This window comes from Gossypium raimondii, chromosome 9 (assembly GCF_025698545.1).
Source record: "Gossypium raimondii isolate GPD5lz chromosome 9, ASM2569854v1, whole genome shotgun sequence".
Lineage (NCBI taxonomy): Eukaryota > Viridiplantae > Streptophyta > Magnoliopsida > Malvales > Malvaceae > Gossypium > Gossypium raimondii.
In genome coordinates, this window is record NC_068573.1 from 32,609,831 (window position 1) to 32,626,938 (window position 17,108).

A 17,108-nucleotide genomic window follows, 5' to 3' on the forward strand; every position below is an offset into this window, starting at 1 on the left:
CACTCTTTGCACCATAATCAAACTTATGATCTTGTGAAGTTACCCATAGGAAGATGTGTTTTGAAAAATAAATGGGTATACAAACTCAAAACTAAATATAACAAGAAGAAGCCCAGGTATAAGGCTAGAATTGTTGTCAAAAGCTACAACCGGAAAAAGGGAATTGATTTCGAAGAAATTTTTTCTCCGGTGGTCAAGATGTCATCTATTCGAGTTATACTTGGTCTGGCTGCCAGTCTAGACTTAGACGTTGAACAACTTGATGTGAAAACGGCACATTGGACCTAAATTTTAAAATCTTAAAAGTAGAAAAATTAAATTTCTGAAAATAAAAGTACAAAGACTATATTTCAAATTTTTAAAAAAATACATGAATCTATTGTATATTTTAACCTTTGTAACAACTTTATATCAAACTATTTCATGATATGATAATAAAAGAAAAGATTAGACATGATAAGATTTGAACTCAAATCAATTATTAAGACGGTTTAAATTATTTGACAATTCACATATTTATTACATGTTTTATTTAGTTGTCAAATATTTATTACATGTGTCCTTTTTTTTTAGTTGTCAAACATTACTCACTTGAGCAAGCGTTTGTTTGTTTGAAGCCATCCATTGTTTTCCTACAGCAATTACCTCTCCATTGCCTTTCCTTCTAACTTCAATCACCACATGTAAAAGCTTTCCTCTATTTGCTGTAACCTTTGATTCTATCTCCACATGCTCCTACACAATTACATAACTTACAAATATAAATTTTGGTCTTAATTTTTTTACTCTTCGCACATTTAAAATTTAATTCCTTTATTCTCTTGATTTAATAATTGAAGCTCAATTAATGATAAATTTGTTAAAGTACTCTCGACAAATTGGATTGTGTGCCAACTCTAAAATAAACAACTTGTTCACATGGCTAATTTGAAACCGAGTTGAAGCAAATATATACATACTAAACTTACAATTATTGATTGATTTAGAGTTGCAAGTCAATTGAGTACTAACTCAAGTGAGAAATAACTAAAAAATCATGCATTTATAAAAGTAAGCTACAGTATTACAAGAGTGTTTTTGTCTTTTTTATAATTTTTTGTTAAAATCAATCTAAAAAAACTCACACATAATAATATTTGTCTATATAGCATAGTTAAAACTCCTGACTAAGTTGGGGTTGCTTGTCAACCAGGCATCAACTCAATTGAAAAATCTAGAAAATCATGTTTTTTTTATAAAGTAATTTATATTGTTATAGGGAAAGGATTGTATAAAATAGAGACGATACATCATCCTGTATCATTTATCAATTATTTAATGTCATTTCAGCATCTTTTTCCATGTTATTGACACACCAATTTGGTATTTTTTTTAACTTGAACATTGGACCCTAAAACCTAGACCTTGGACCTTGGACTTTGAACGTTAGACCCCAGACCCCTAAACTTTAAACCTTAGACCCCAAACCCTAAATCCTAGACCTTAGACCCTCGACCCTGATAGGTCCAGGATCCAGGGTCCATGGTCTAAGGTCTAGGTTCTAAGGTTTTAGGGTCTAGGCTTCATGGTTCAGGTTAAAAAAATTACCAAAATGATGTGTCAATGACATGGAAAAAGATGTTGAAATGGCATTAAATAATTGATAAGGAATATAAGATGATGTGGCATCTCTGTTTCATATAATCATTTCCCATAGTTACAAGTGTATTTTTATCTCTTTTTTTATTTATATTTTATATAAAATAAACATATACTAAAATTTGAACAGAAAACACCATAATTTTAAACTTTAAATTTTACTATTTCAATAAAAATTTTATTTGGTTTTATATAGATCTTTAATAAATTCATATTCAATATTTTTATATACTTATTTAACCCTCCACACGTGTAAATATTGGTAAAGTAGCATGTAAAAAAACCTAAAAGTGTCACATAATCCAATTTAATAAAATTCTTTTAACAATGTTATTAATTGAAGTTGAATTAATAAATTAAAAGAATAGAAAGATGTAAAAAGGTAAGTTTCAGAGAATAGAAATTGAAAACCAAAAATATCACCCCAAAATTAAGTAAGAAAGTCTTACTTGAATCTTAGCTGTTGAATAATATGAAGCGTTGAAATCAACCGTGCTAATGACACGATTGGCAAAGGAGTAAATAGTAACTATTCCGATGAGGTCAAGCAATGATGCTAAAGCTCCAACATGCCAATTTCCATCAACATCCTATAAATAAAACCAGTAAACTCTCATTAAAGGTTGTTGCATAATCGACTCTATTATCATAAACTTAAGGATAAAATATGTTGTGTCTGTATTTTGATAAATTTGAGATTTAGTCCATGTACTTAAAAAGTTAAAAATTAAGGTTTTCTTATTTAAAAATCTTAGCCTAGTCTCTAAACTTGTAAGTATTTTTTTGTAAAAATTTGTCAACTAGGAATTTTGATTAGGCTATTCTCATACAATGTGGCATATGATTGATTGGAAATGATTATAATAGGTTAACAAATATTTATAAAAACTACCAATGACGATAATGATTGGACTTAGATTTTTAAAATATAGAGACTAAATATCAAATTTTATACAAGCACGGAGGCTAACAACACATTTTAACCTGAATTTAAATCAACAAAGAAAACTCAAAATCGTAGTTGGGATAAAAAATTTTATACCGAGACAGTATTTGGGACAACAAAATCGAATCGCATAAAACCCTTTTCAGCATGGGTGACACGAAGTCCTTGGAGGACTCTAGCTTCCAATCCATGGCCTATTTTACCATTAATAGCACCACGAAGCCATGCAAGGGCTGTCTTCAAGGAATCACCACCTTCCATTTTCAAGTAATTCCTTCTCTTTTGCCCCCTTTTTTTTTCAATAGGGATGTCGTTATTTATTGCTCTTATTGCATTGATATAAACGTAGTGAAAATGTAAGACGGAATATTTTTAGCGACCACTTCAAGGTTTCTTGTTGGCCAAAGAAAAAGAGTTAAAGACCACATCAACATCACCAACAAGGAAAGACTAAGTTTCTGAGGGCCAAATTTTTCAAAAGTTTTAGGAGTTTAGTTAAAAATTTTAAAATTTTTTAAGATTAATTAGAATTTTTAAAAATTTAGGGAAATTCAATTAAATTTTTTAAAAAAATAAAAAGGTATAATGAGATTTTTCAAAAAACATGGTGAAATTTTCAAAATTTGAGGCATCATTAGCCACCATTATCGCCTGCCTCTGTTGACACCCTTATTTGTTGGACTGGATTTTATCAGTGTCACTCATAATCTTCATTTTTGTTAAAATACTCTATCCAAAACATATAAAAGTTTTTTAAAATTAAGTAATGTAAGCCATTTATGCATGTTAAAGTAATGTGATTCATACAAATGAGTATGGCACTCCGAATCAAGGCTCAAACTATTGTACAAATAGCAGACATGTAAATGAGTTGGTATTACATTACTGAACCTGGCCAAAATCTTGTAAATTTTCACTTCTTTTAGACAAATTTAGGTTCAAATCCCAGTAAATTCATAGAGTCGAGATAAAATTATGTTTTTTGGAGGGACTAAAGCTAAAAATTTTGGAGGACCAAAGTTAGAAAAGATTAAATTGCATTATTCATTTTCTTGGAGGAACCAAAACGAAAATTTCCCATTCAATTAAGAGCTAAAAAACTTAAATTTTCTCATTTTGCTATGCCCCTACCCTTCCTCAAATTTGTAACGAAAAAAGAAAAAGAAAGAGAAATAATATTTCACATCTCTATACTTCCCTTTCCTTAACTTTCTTGAAATTGGAATAAAGGGAAAGCAAGGGTTGTCAGTGTCACACTTAAATGAAATTATCAATTTATTTCATCTATGATTATAATAATTTTTAAACCTAAATTATGATTTATTAGTTAAGAGCTTATCTATCCAAAAATAACTTAAATTTGAATAATCGTCACTTCAAAAATTAATTCTAACGAGATTGAGTGGATATTAAATTAATAATCATACTATTAATTATATCATAAGTGTAGAAATCACGTATTTAGTACGATCAAACATAAAGTGTAGAAATCACTTAGTATGATCAGACATATAGTAAGGGTTCAAATCTCGATATTTATAAATCAACACATTTTCATTATAATTTTATCTTAATTTATGGATCAAATTGTCAAAGATTACTCACTTGAGCAACACTGAGTTTATTTGAAGCCATCCATAGTTTACCTACAGCAATTACTTCACCATTTCCTTTCCTTTTAACTTCAACCACCACATGTATGAGGTTTCCTTTGTCTGCACTAACCTTTGATTCTATCTCCACATGTTCCTACAACACTCAAATCATTTCAAAAATATCCATCAAAACACCTTCGAATTCATTTAAATTTTCTCATTAGTCACTTTAAATAGGAATCGCTCTTATTTTGGTCACCCAATTTTTTTTTTAATTTGTCACTCCAAACTAAGAATTGATCAAGTTGCTCACTCTACCATTAAATGGTAACAGAAGACTAACGGTGCATTTCCACGTTAATCACTCTAAAATTAGAGTAAACTACCCATCAATCAATCACTCTAAAAAAGGTAGTTCCTATTTTGATCACCCTAAATTTTTTTTTGTACAATACATTGTTAGTCTAGAGTAACCAATTTGATTAATTTCTTTTTTGAGGTGATCTAATTAACCAAAAAAAAAATTAAGTGACTGAAATAGAAACTACCCCTATTTAAAGTGATTAACAATGTAGTTTATCCATTTATCTATTAAAAAAATAAGCATCCAAGATTTAATCCGAGAACTGTACTGTTTTCTCATTTTTAATACTTAAATTACCATTTTATGTCAGTTTATCTCGAAAAGCTTAATGTCAACCAATAACAATGTAACAAAGTCATACCTTTTTTATACTTTTAGGGGTAAATTACTGACAAAATAATACTTTCAAGCACCAAAAGTGGATAAAAATTGTAGGGACTAAAGTGAAAAAGCTTGATGGTTCAGGAGCTAAATTATGAATAAAACAAAACAAAACACACGATTAAGCAATAAAATGGCAAACGAGAAAGTAGTAACGCAATGCTAAAGCTCCAACAATCCAATTTCCATTAATATCCTATAAATTAGCCCCTGGACTAGTTTTCTCTTTGGTTATAAAATGCTATTAGTCCTTTGTACTTCTATAGAATTTGAGATTGAGTCCATGTACTTTAAAAGTTAAAAATTCAACCCTCTTACATTTTCAATTTAAAAATCCTAGTCCAATCATTATAATGGTGGTTTGTATTAAAATTTATTATCTTAACATATTTATTTTCTATCAATCATATATCACACCACATAAGAACTGCGTAATCAACATGCCAAATTGACAAAATTTTAATGAAAAATCTTCCGATTTTAATCATCATACTAGGATTTTTAAATCAAAAAGTTAGAAGACTTAATTTTAAACTTAATCTCAAATTTTGTCAAAGTATGAGGACTAACTGCATATTTTACCTTTTCTCCTTTCACTACTTAAATTATCATTTTGTCCACTTTTAGGGGTAAATTACGACAAAAATGATACCCTTAAGTAAAAAGTTTAGCTATCAAAGTGAAAATTTTTAGTATAATTCAAGAGCTAAATTATGAATGAAACAAAAAGAAAACCACAAGTAAGCAAGAAATCCTTAACTTGAATCTTAGCTGTTGAATAATACGAAACGCTGAAATCGACAGAAGTAACGACACGATTGGCAAACGAGAAAATAGTAACACCACCGAGGAGATCGACCAACGATGCTAAAGCTCCAACATTCCAATTTCCATCAATATCCTATAAATTAATCCAGAAATTTGAAAAACCCATCAAAGATTGTTGAATAATCGAAGAAATAATCATAAGATTTAGTGAAGAAAAAAAGAAAACCCAGAATTTGGATTGAGATTTTCATACGGAGACAGATTTTGGAACAACGAAATCAAATCGCATAAATCCCTTTTCGGCATGGATAACGCGTAGTCCTTGGAGAACTCTGGTATCCAATCCATGGCCTATTTTACCTTGAAGAATATCGCGAAGCCATGCTAAAGATGTCTGCAACGAATCATTTTCCATATCTTTGAAATTTCTCTCAGATTCTGATATTTCCTTTTGGTCCCTCTTGCAATGGGGATGCCGTGTTGTTTATTTCAACGCAGGTCTTCAACTGTTTTTTTATAGTGTTACTGTTTACCTATCCTCAAATCGTTTCCCTACAAAGACTTTTTAATGTTTTGGATAATTTTTAAGGTAAATATACAATTTGGTACCTAAACTTGGCTTCAAGGTTCAAATTGATACCTAAGGGTTTTTCTTGTCCAATTAGGTACCTGAATTTGTTTTTTTCTTCAAATTAGTACCTAAACTTAGCCTTATAATTCAAATAAGTCATTTTCCATAAATACTAATTTGGATAATAAGCCAATTTCAAGTACCAAACTGAACCAAGTCAAGTTCAAGTACATAATTGAACCATAATAAACTTTTGATACCAAATTCAAGCACCGAGACTACTATAGTACTTTTACCTAAAAATTACAAATTAATTATAAATTAAATAGAAATAAAATTTGGTTTAGTTCAAATAAGGGATAAATATCAAAACTATACATAAACTTTGATCTAATATGCAATATCATTCAACATCATTTTGTGTTATATATTGCATATACAAATAATTATATTAATCTAATATGAAAATAAATGTATGTATTTATTTCTTTAAATGTGTACAGTTTAATCAAAATGAAATTTCATATATGTATACATATATATGAAACACAAATCCAACCTCATGTATATAATTATACTAAAACAAAATTGTGTATCAAATTACACATTAAATCAATTTACATATATAAATTTAATATTTATCTTCTTTAAAAGACCAAAAACTAGAGCTAGAACCCAATCATTAACCTGAAACTAGAGTGTACAAAACCTGATATGAGAAACACCTATCTTTTTCTTCAACTCTTAGAGAGGGGCTATGTGATAGAGTTATGGGACTTTTGGATAACTGTACACTTGATTTTAGTTTAGTTACTTAATTTTTTGAAATTAAAATTTTCAGTTGGGCGGTTGTTTGTTGCAAAAGGTGGGCTTTTTTATTGGTCTTATAATAAATTTAACTCTCTAATGTTTACACATTCTATTAATTTGATCTAAATCTAAAACTTTTAACAAATTGACCTAATAATATATCTATTAGAACTAAAATGAAAAATTTTATAAACATTGAAGTATAAATTTGTTAAATTGATTAACTCATAATCAAGTGCAAATCGATTGAGCAAAACCAAAAAAAAAACGTTGAACTTGTTGAATCAATTTTCTCAATTTTTAAATTTTTTATGATTTTTTTAATAATTTATTTAAAGGTATACTACACCTAATGTCACTAAATTATTAGTAAATTTATGTTTTGATCACTCAACTTAAAAGAGTTAGAAAATTATCACGAAACTATTCAAAAGTTTTTATTTAAGTCATTAGGCTGTTAAGTTTTTTTTTTTAAAGATAGTTCAACTAACAAACTCCAAGCAATGATTTGACAATCAGTAAGGTGAATCAATAGCCATTGGCAAGTAGCATACCTTAAATCTAAATCGATCTGACAGTCAATGTTATTTAGATTTTGGTTTGCATATTCATAACGTTCAAAGTTGTTTTATAAAAAAAATTGAATTGTAGAAGAGAAAAGGAAAGATAGCTTTCAATTGGTACGGTCGGTGTAAACTGAGAAGGCCATAAATAATGATTTTAACAGCCCAGTGACTTAGATAAAAACTTTCAAATAGTTCTGTGATCATTTTGTAACTTTTTGAAGTTAAGTGACCAAAAAGTAAACTTACTAACAGTTTAGTGACCTTGAGTGTAGTTTACCCTTCATTTAATTTACAGCAGATAACCTAAAGTCTGTCACCCTCTAGTTGGAAGTTGAAACACAAAAGCACAAACATGAACAACATTGGCGTCCTAATGACATGTCCAATGTCGGAATACCTTGAAAACCAGCTTGAAAACCGATTCAACCTCTTCAAGCTATGGAACCATTCATCTCCCAAACCCGATTTTTTAAAGACCCACTCGAGTTCCATCAAAGCAGTGGTGGGAAACACCAAAATCGGAGCCGATGCAAATATGATCGATTCATTGCCCAATTTGGAGATCGTTGCGAGCTATAGCGACGGCCTCGACAAGATCGATTTGGGTAAGTGTAAAGAGAAGGGAATTAAAGTGACTAACACCCCCGATGTGTTGACTGATGATGTAGCTGATTTGGGCATTGGGTTGGCATTGGCTGTTTTGAGGAAAATTTGTGTTTGTGATCGGTTTGTGAGAAGTGGGAATTGGATCAATGGTGATTTTGCATTGGCTTCAAAGGTTCGTTTCTGGGTTTTCCTTTTTTTTTCTTCATGTTCTCATTGTTTCTTTATTGATTTTTGTATTTTTTATCCAATTTACTAAAAATTGTGTTCTTGTTTGGTGGGTTTTAGTTTCTAATTATGAATTTTAGCCCCTCTGCTTACGAAAATTGAAAATTAGTCCGATTATCAATATGTGGAATTGAAATGTTGATTGAACAGCTAATCTTTTATAATTACGTGATCTTCACAAATTTGGAATTCTACTTATTTTCAGGAATATATTGTCTTTCTACTTTTCACGTTTTAAAATTCAGGTACAACTTTTAACATTGTTAAATTTATTTTTGTTAAATTCAAGATCATTATAAGTTCATTTTGTTAGTCTTTTACCATCGTATTAATCGATTGAGAACGACTTCGAGATTTATGAAATTGGTTGTTAATCCAGTTGTTTAAATTCGTAAACACCGTCCTGTCGGAGTTTTTTCCTTTCCGTTAGTGTTGGACGCCGGTAAGTTTTGACTTTTTGTGTGGTTTGAGTGGGTTCTATCAATTTGCATTTGCATATAATGGAACTTACGGATGTAATTATCCTTGCTACGTGATTGGTAATGTTGTTCAATTGCGTCTGTCGGCTTCCGGTACCATTTTGATCGAGAACAAGTTCGAAATTTGTGATATTAATAACTGGTTTGGTTGGAGCTCGGGACTTGGATTTTATCTGTTCTTGATTGATCGTGTCTTAGTGACCTAAATATGTCGGACAAAAATGTTGTATCAAGTTCATTCCCCTTTGCTGAAAATGCAGATAACCAACAATGATCGTATAGGGAAGTAGGAAAAATGATGAACCGTGGAATAATCTTTGAAAAGAGGCCAAAATTGACACACGGGGGGACTAGAATTTCTTTGTTTGCCACTAAGATCTCTAGCATTGACTTCTTTTTGCCTAGCTCATTGGTTTGTTTATCGAGTTCATCCACAATAGATGCTACATGAAGTCCTTTTGGTGAATGTATATATGAACTCTCTGTACCTAGCTTGAATTAGATCGTTCTCTTTGTTTTTGTTTTTCGTTTTATTTACTATTGTTCGCCTCTTCCAGTTCAGCGGTAAATCAGTTGGAATTGTCGGATTGGGCAGGATCGGATCAGCAATAGCAAAAAGAGCCGAAGCTTTCAACTGCTCTATCAGTTACCACTCGAGATCTAAGAAACCAAATACAAACTACAAATACTACTCAAACATTGCTGATTTGGCTGCTGATTGTCAAATCCTTTTCGTGGCATGCGCTTTGACGGAGGAAACTCACCACATCATTAACCGGAAAGTTATTGATGCATTGGGTCCTAAAGGTATTCTTATCAACATCGGACGAGGTGCCCATGTCGATGAACCTGAGCTTGTATCTGCATTACTTGAAGGTCGGTTAGGCGGAGCTGGACTTGATGTGTACGAAAACGAGCCTAATGTACCAGAGCAACTATTCTCACTTGAGAACATTGTCCTAGTACCCCATGTTGGTAGTGACACCGAAGAAACAAGCAAAGCAATGGCGGATCTCGTAATAAGCAACTTGGAGGCACACTTTAAATGTAAGCCATTGTTGACTCCTGTTTTATGATTTACATTACTATCGAGACTTATATTGATTGATCATTATTTGATAGATGCCATTTCTTAGTCGACAGATGATTGATCCGTAGAATCTAAGTTAAAACCGTTTTCGATAATCTTCTTGTTTCTTTGCTTGAATATAAATTATATGCTAATTATGGGTGGTTGTTAGCATGTTGATTTCATTTGCTAGCTTCATTAGACAAATCTGGAACTGTAGTTCTTTCCATTTTCGATAGGGGGAACTAACGATGCGAAATTACACGAAACTCTCCATAAAACTCTGCCAATTCCATTGATAATTTGTCTTCATTGCTATGCCTTTTATGATAGTATCACTTAAATGGGCAAAAGAAATGGACTGAGAACTGCAGCACAGATAAAATTGCTTATGTTACCCGAACTGTTTGTTTTCTTAAAATATTCGTGCTTGATACATATTTCAACTTTAAAAAAGTTGAAAATATCCGTGTTAAACATTAGAAAACTTCACTGTTGAAGTAGAGGGTTTTGCATCGCTGTCTATGTAACTCACCTCAAGTCTAGAGGTCAAATAAGAATCAAGTTGTTGAAATCGATTAGATCAAGAATTGGCTTGGGTCCTTTTCCACTCGTTCGAGAATCTCCTCCCTTCTTCCACTCTAACTAGGACAAATTTAATCATGTTTTCATGTTCCAATTGAACAATTTCCGTTTTCGATTGTTCTCAAAAGAGAAGATTCTTTTACCAAACATCTGCGGATTCAATCACACGATCTGAACAAGAGATCTTTCTCGATCAGTTCCTTTGCCTCTTATTTTTTGAGAATCAGAAAGATTCTTTTCAAGTTTGAATTTGTTCATTTGAAATCTGGGTTATAAGAGCAGGGAAAGAAACTTATTGACAGTAATAAAAAGAATTGGTGCTTTTATAATTTTTAAATTTTTAATAATTTATTTAATTGAAAGTGAATAAGAACTGGTTCATTATCAGTTCGGTTTTAAAAATATTGATGAAAATCATGTAATTTATTAAATAAAAATATTTAATGGATTTTAAATATTCAGATAACTTAATTAATTCACATTGAAAATATAAAATATTAAAATTTGCAATTAGCTGTCATCCCTAATTGAAAAAGATATATAATAATAAGAATCCTGCAATTTGGATAAAACCAGATTCCCATCATAACCATGACATCATTTATTCTACATTATCTTTTGCCCTATAATATCATCAGTTAAAATATCCTACATCAAATTTAAAATTTAATGTTTGTACTATTATTATTTCTAGTATTTAATGCTTCGTTGTTTTAATTTTAATTTTTAAGTTGAACGGTTAATATTATTAAAATTATTTTATCAAATTCAAATTTTTACAATAACAAAAAATTTTGAAATTAAAAAAAAACAAAAATAAAATTGTTTGAAAATAAAAATAGAAAGACTAAATTACAAATCTTAGAAAAGTAGAAAGGGCAATGACACATTTTAACCAATATCATCATGAGGATGAGAGAAGCAGATGTCATCATTTCAAAAGTAAAAAAAACACAGATAATGGGTCCATCAAAATGGATAACATTCACAATAAACCATGAAACCGTTGACATCAAGGTGAGGAAGCACCTTTGAAGATAAGGAACTTGAGTCTCTCCAATGTGAAGTAGATGAAAGTCCCTTTGGAATGAGTGAAAAAACACCCAAAATTTGAACCCACCACACATTGCCATCCATTCCCATATTTCCCATCAAACTCCTATCCCGTTAATCAAAGCAGGTCAATTTGTTGAATATTCAAAATAGGTAGAACCAAAAAGAAATGGAGAAAAAAAAAGGGATACCTTTTTTATGAAACCAGCAATGGATTTGCAGTCAAAAACATCATAAAGATCCAAAGCTTGGGAAGCTGAAGACATAGCTTGGTTCTGCATCTTCAATGGCATATCTGTGTCTTCCACTAATGCTTTTCCTTCTAACATTTTTTTTATGTATCGGGAAAACAGAACAAGCTTAAGTTCGGGGAATCTTGTCTGAACAACTGGATTTTTTTTTATCTTTAAAACTAGAAAGGATTGGATCAAAATCTGGGTTATAAAGCAAACAAAAAGAAGGTGAAAGAGGAAGAAGAAGGCTTGTTTGGTTCCAAAGGCTTCTTCTTTCTTTGTTTTTTTCTCCCGAAATGGAGGAGAGATGTTAGTCAGATAATTGAAAGCAAAGGCACAATTGCCAACGATTTCTTTTTATATTAAAATCTCCTCGCTTTAAGGGCCCTTTTAAAACCCCTTTGGTTGTTGATAAAGACGACTCCTTTTCCTTCAATAGTTTTTAGTTAGATAATTATTAAACCACGATAATTGTTTAGGGGCAGAATAAAATTTATATTTTTATAATTTTTAAAAATTAAATTAAATTTTTATAATTTTAAGAGAGTCAAAGTATTATTTTATTTTTATTAATTTTAAATTTAAAAATAAAATTAAAAGATTTAAATAATAAGTTTTCAATTTAAGGGGACTAGGGTCTATATCAACATCCTTAGATTCGCTTCTGACCACTACAACTATCATTTTTACTTTTTTTTCAAGTCTATTTCCGTTAAATCATTAAAAGCATATTCACATGATGGTTAAGTAAATGACATGTAAATTTAAACATAAAATAAAAATAGATTTCATTATAGATTAGATCGGGCCGGTCGATGTAAAATTTTAGGTTTATTTTTTAGATTCGATTCGACCCGAGAAAATAAGCTTAAAATTTTGTCTAACGTTGACCCAAATAAAAAATGTTAAACCCAAGTTTGGTTCAATTCACTCGTATTATATTTTTTATATAAAAATAAATTTAAAAAATATAATATATCAAATACACTAAACATATTAACATAAAAGTTTCCAAATAAATTGAAAATATATTAAAAAAAGCTTCATAATTAAATAGCACTAAGAAAATTACAAATTAACAAGTAAATACCTTTAAAATAGTAGCAAAATTAATAATAAAACAAAAGTTATACAATAATCAAACTATAATAACAAAATAGTAGTAATATAATAGCGAAATGATGACAAAATAGTCGTAAACAAAAGCAAGGAAAAAATTTAGGAAATTTGAGTTCGTCTGGACTTGAGCTAAAAAAACTTACTCGAGACTCTACTTATTTTGAAAATAGGTCTTATTTTTTGTTTAAACTCATTTTTAAGTTATATTTTTTCTCAAACTCTTATACTTTTCGGAATGAACTTCGAGTTTAAACGGATGAACCAACCCATTATCTAAAAAAAAATGCAAACAATTTCCATGTCATTTATTGAAAAAATAAAATCTAAAACTACTAAAATCCAAAACTCACCATTATGGGTCCTACAAAGTTGAAGCCCCAGCTTCATCTAATTCCTGGAAAGGGCCAACCGGTGGCCTCGGATTCTTCTTTTTCCAAACAATCCTTGCCTTTTTCTAGGTGGGTAGCTCGTTCGTCACCTTCCTTTTTGACGTAGTCCGTGCGACCATGAATTTAAAAGTTGGGGTGGAAAAGGACGGTGCGGCGGTGGGAGCAAAACTATTGCAGAAACGAAGCTGGAAAGAGAGGGCGTTGGCTTTTGCAAACAATGGTTTCAGGCAACCACTGGGGTTGGACTTGCACGTTCCCCTTTGTTTTTGCTTTTTCAAGTCTTTTGAATTATTTTTTATTTTTGAGCGTTTCCGTGTATGAATGGGTGATGATAAATTGAGAAAGAGTGTATACATTGGACTCTTATGAATTGAAATGTGAAGTGTCAACAAAAGTGTATGAACTCTTTGGGTTTACATTTGGAATGTTTTTTGTTTTCTTTGAAAGGTCAATAAAATTAAGGAAAAGAAAGTTTGTTAACAGGAAACCAGGGGCTCAAGCGGGTTTATATTTGAAATGTTGTTTAACACGTGGGGGACTACGCCGGAGAGGAAGGTGTTCCGACGAGGATTGTTAGGTAGAAGAAGAAGAATCCAGCAAGGCCACCAACGGGTCCGACAGTGCAGAAAGTTGTTCCGGCGAAGGTGATTGTGAGGATTACATGCAAAATTATGTGGCAAAAGAACTTTTTTTTTCAAAAAAATATTAGGTACTAACTTTAAAATAAAAAGTTCAAATTTATATGTATTTTGGGCCAAATAGTTTTTTTTTTTTTTGTTAAAATATCTCATAAGCCATGTACTTTTTACAAATTTAAAGTTTAGTTCTTATATTTTTAATTTGAGGAATTTACACTTTATTTTTATATTTCAAAATTTCAGTCTAACTATTAACACTGTTAAGATTATTTTGTTAAATTTAGGTTTATTACAATGCCAACTTTTTAGTTACATTACTACCCATTGAGTATCTTTTAATTTCAAAATTTCACACCAATAAATTTAACAGTGTTAACAATTATACCTGATTTTTGAAATTTGAAAGGTAAAGGGATTAAATTCTTGAAAATAGAAGTATAGAGACTAAATTTCGAATTTGTAAAGAGTAAAGGAACCTATGGCATATTTTACCTTTTTTTATCTTTAGGCCCAAATCTAAAGAGTTCGGCCCAACTTAAGCAACCATTATGCTAGCTTACGCTCTCTTTCTCACTCTCGCTCGTAAAATTCATTCAATTTCAAAATTTTGGGAAACCCCTCCCAAAATGGACACACCGTCGTCATCTCAAACGGCCACCGCCGCTGACGATTGGGAGCTCTGCAACGACGACGGATTCATATACAAGCGCAAGAAGCGCCGCCTCGTTCTCACAGAACCGGCAGCGGCAGCCGTGGATCCCGAGGAAGAGGAGAAACGAAGGAAAGAGTGGAAGAGGAAAAGTCTTCTCAGAGTAAAGGAGAAGTACAAGAAAGAGATCGAGGAGTGGGAGACTTTGTCGAAAGCATTGAACGCAATGCGAGAGAGGGCTTTAGGATTCCAAATTCAACAGCAAGAAAGGAGGAAACTAAGGGAGACCGAAGAGGAGAGGAGAACGACGTCGTCTTTAGATTCGGAGAAGAAAGATAAGGATAACGTTTGTTCTTTGGTTGATGAGCTTCTTTTGCAGGTAAATTATGGAATTTTAATCAGTTTTTAACAAAATTAAATTTATGTATTAGTATGAATCTGTTGAAAATGTATGTGACTGCTGGATTCAAACCCTAAGTTTTGAGTTTCCATTTAAAACATATTTGAAATGCAGGCAGAAGCTCAAGAAATGATAATTCGTGATGTTTTGAATCTGTGTGACATAGCGGAAGCAATGTGTAATCAGCAAGAGGAGCAATTCAAGCAATCTTATTTTGATCTTCCAATTTGGGCATCGCCGCGTGACCTAATGGCTTCGCTTTGTGATGAGTAAGTATCTTTTAGTAAATGTGTATGTTCTTGGTTGTAAGGAGGAACAAGATTGAACCTAGGGTGGAAACTCGTGCTGTAATTTATGTAACTTGTAATGTTGATAGATAGTTATGCTCTTAACAATTGGAGCAATCCTATTTTGATATTTTGATTGGCATTGTTTTGTGGTGAGTGATTAACTTTCAGGATAGGTGTACGTACACAATTGAACCTTGTGTGGAACGCTTGTTGTAGTTTATGTAGAACTTGTAATGTTGATCGATAGTAATGTTCTACTATGTTACTTGGACCAGGACTGAGGACTCAAGTGTATGTGTGGATACGAGTATGTAAACAATTGAACCTTGTGTTGAACTCTTGTTGTAGTTTATACAGAACTGGTAATGTTGATAGATACTAATGCTCTACTATGTTACTTGAACTAGGACTCAAGTGTATGTGTGGATATGAGTATGTAAACAATTGAACCTTGTGTGGAATTCTTGTTGTAGTTTATATAGAACTTGTAATGTTAATAGATAGTAGTAATGCTCTACTATCTTACTTGGACTAGGACTCCAGTGTATGTGTGAATACCGAGCATGTGTCCAACATGGGAATGTTCAAATTTTTAAAGTTTTTTCATGTATTTGGAGGGTCCTTGGAATCAGATCCCATTTTGTCTGAAAATATATCGGACACTAGTTACATTCAAGAAAAATGAAGAGTGGGAGCAGAGCAACATAGATGCTGTAAATGTTTATCATTTAAGTTAATATGGTAGTTTCATTGAACTCACCATTTGATGCAGTGGAAGTATGTATAGTCTAATGTGAGTTTAGTTCCTAGAAATTTTACGTATATGTGGAGTCTTATTAAATAAAACTTGTAGGAAAAGACTTATAAGCAAAGCCGGTTATTTGAAACTTGTGTTGGGTATATTTTATGTGAATAGCATGAAAAGCTTCATGTTAGTTTGGGATGTTGCTGCATAGTAATAATAATAAAATGACTGTTTTTTGTTCTGAATTTAGGTCAAGATGGTTTAAGTGTGAGAAAATTGTGTTTCTATGCAATATTTCCGAGTACGATTCTGACACAAGTATGTTCTATTTTTTAATAAGAATTTCAATTGTTCTTTTTGACACAATGTCTAAAACTATATGTAGTTTCTCTCTAACTCATAAATAGGAGGATAATGCGTTTCAACGCATTCAAACTAACGTCCTCTAGCATTGGCAATAATACTTATGCCAATTGAGTTAAGACTCAATCGGCAAATTTACAAAGTAATTTTTATATCTATGTATTTTGTTGTTTTGGTACCAAGGATTGAAATTACATCTTTTGAGTATTTGTTTGCTTTTCTTTTTTTTTCCTTTTGAATACTTTTTTTTCTTTTGTAATAACCATATGGTTAAGGTATTTTGTATTTATATTATAATTTTTTTATAAGATAATAATTTATGTTGCTTAAAATTTTGATATTTGTTATGTATTCATATATTTTAATATTTTTGGTATTATGTAATCGTGTAGTATCTAATATTCCAATTATGCGAAATAAAATATGATTCAAAAAGAAAATTTGGGATTAATTTTAAATAGGGGTTTTCAACATTTACGAGTAATCCAATTAATCGGTGATGATGATCATCGTCTTTAACACACAGGTGTTGTAGTTCTCTTAATATTTTTAACAAACTTGTACTTAAAACTGTTATAAATTTGATTTGAGATAGCATAACTTCAACAAACCCTTGAAATATACTT

The 17,108-nt window shown here is 31.1% G+C and overlaps 4 protein-coding genes across 4 annotated transcripts; 2 read left to right on the forward strand and 2 right to left on the reverse strand.

Annotated features, from left to right (window-relative positions):
* Window positions 1-459: 459 nt before the first annotated feature.
* Window positions 460-6,224, reverse strand: LOC105799070 (uncharacterized). The gene is made up of 5 exons (XM_012629424.2): window positions 5,946-6,224; window positions 5,685-5,825; window positions 4,190-4,333; window positions 2,088-2,228; window positions 460-735 (listed from the first exon to the last, which is right to left on the reverse strand). Exons 1-5 carry the CDS (start codon window positions 6,105-6,107, stop codon window positions 577-579), a joined length of 747 nt encoding a protein of 248 aa, XP_012484878.2. The 5' UTR covers window positions 6,108-6,224; the 3' UTR covers window positions 460-576.
* A 1,692-nt stretch (window positions 6,225-7,916) lies between these two features.
* On the forward strand, window positions 7,917-10,203 carry LOC105799072 (glyoxylate/hydroxypyruvate/pyruvate reductase 2KGR). Its single transcript, XM_012629426.2, has 2 exons — window positions 7,917-8,417; window positions 9,507-10,203. The coding sequence occupies exons 1-2, from the start codon at window positions 7,992-7,994 to the stop codon at window positions 10,023-10,025; spliced, it is 945 nt and encodes a 314-aa protein (XP_012484880.1). The 5' UTR covers window positions 7,917-7,991; the 3' UTR covers window positions 10,026-10,203.
* Window positions 10,204-11,403: 1,200 nt separating this feature from the next.
* LOC105799073 (uncharacterized) lies at window positions 11,404-12,254 on the reverse strand. The gene is made up of 2 exons (XM_012629427.2): window positions 11,848-12,254; window positions 11,404-11,762 (listed from the first exon to the last, which is right to left on the reverse strand). The coding sequence occupies exons 1-2, from the start codon at window positions 11,983-11,985 to the stop codon at window positions 11,616-11,618; spliced, it is 285 nt and encodes a 94-aa protein (XP_012484881.1). The 5' UTR covers window positions 11,986-12,254; the 3' UTR covers window positions 11,404-11,615.
* A 2,336-nt stretch (window positions 12,255-14,590) lies between these two features.
* On the forward strand, window positions 14,591-15,752 carry LOC105799077 (uncharacterized). The gene is made up of 3 exons (XM_012629431.2): window positions 14,591-15,063; window positions 15,199-15,353; window positions 15,650-15,752. Exons 1-3 carry the CDS (start codon window positions 14,662-14,664, stop codon window positions 15,687-15,689), a joined length of 597 nt encoding a protein of 198 aa, XP_012484885.1. The 5' UTR covers window positions 14,591-14,661; the 3' UTR covers window positions 15,690-15,752.
* Window positions 15,753-17,108: the final 1,356 nt, after the last annotated feature.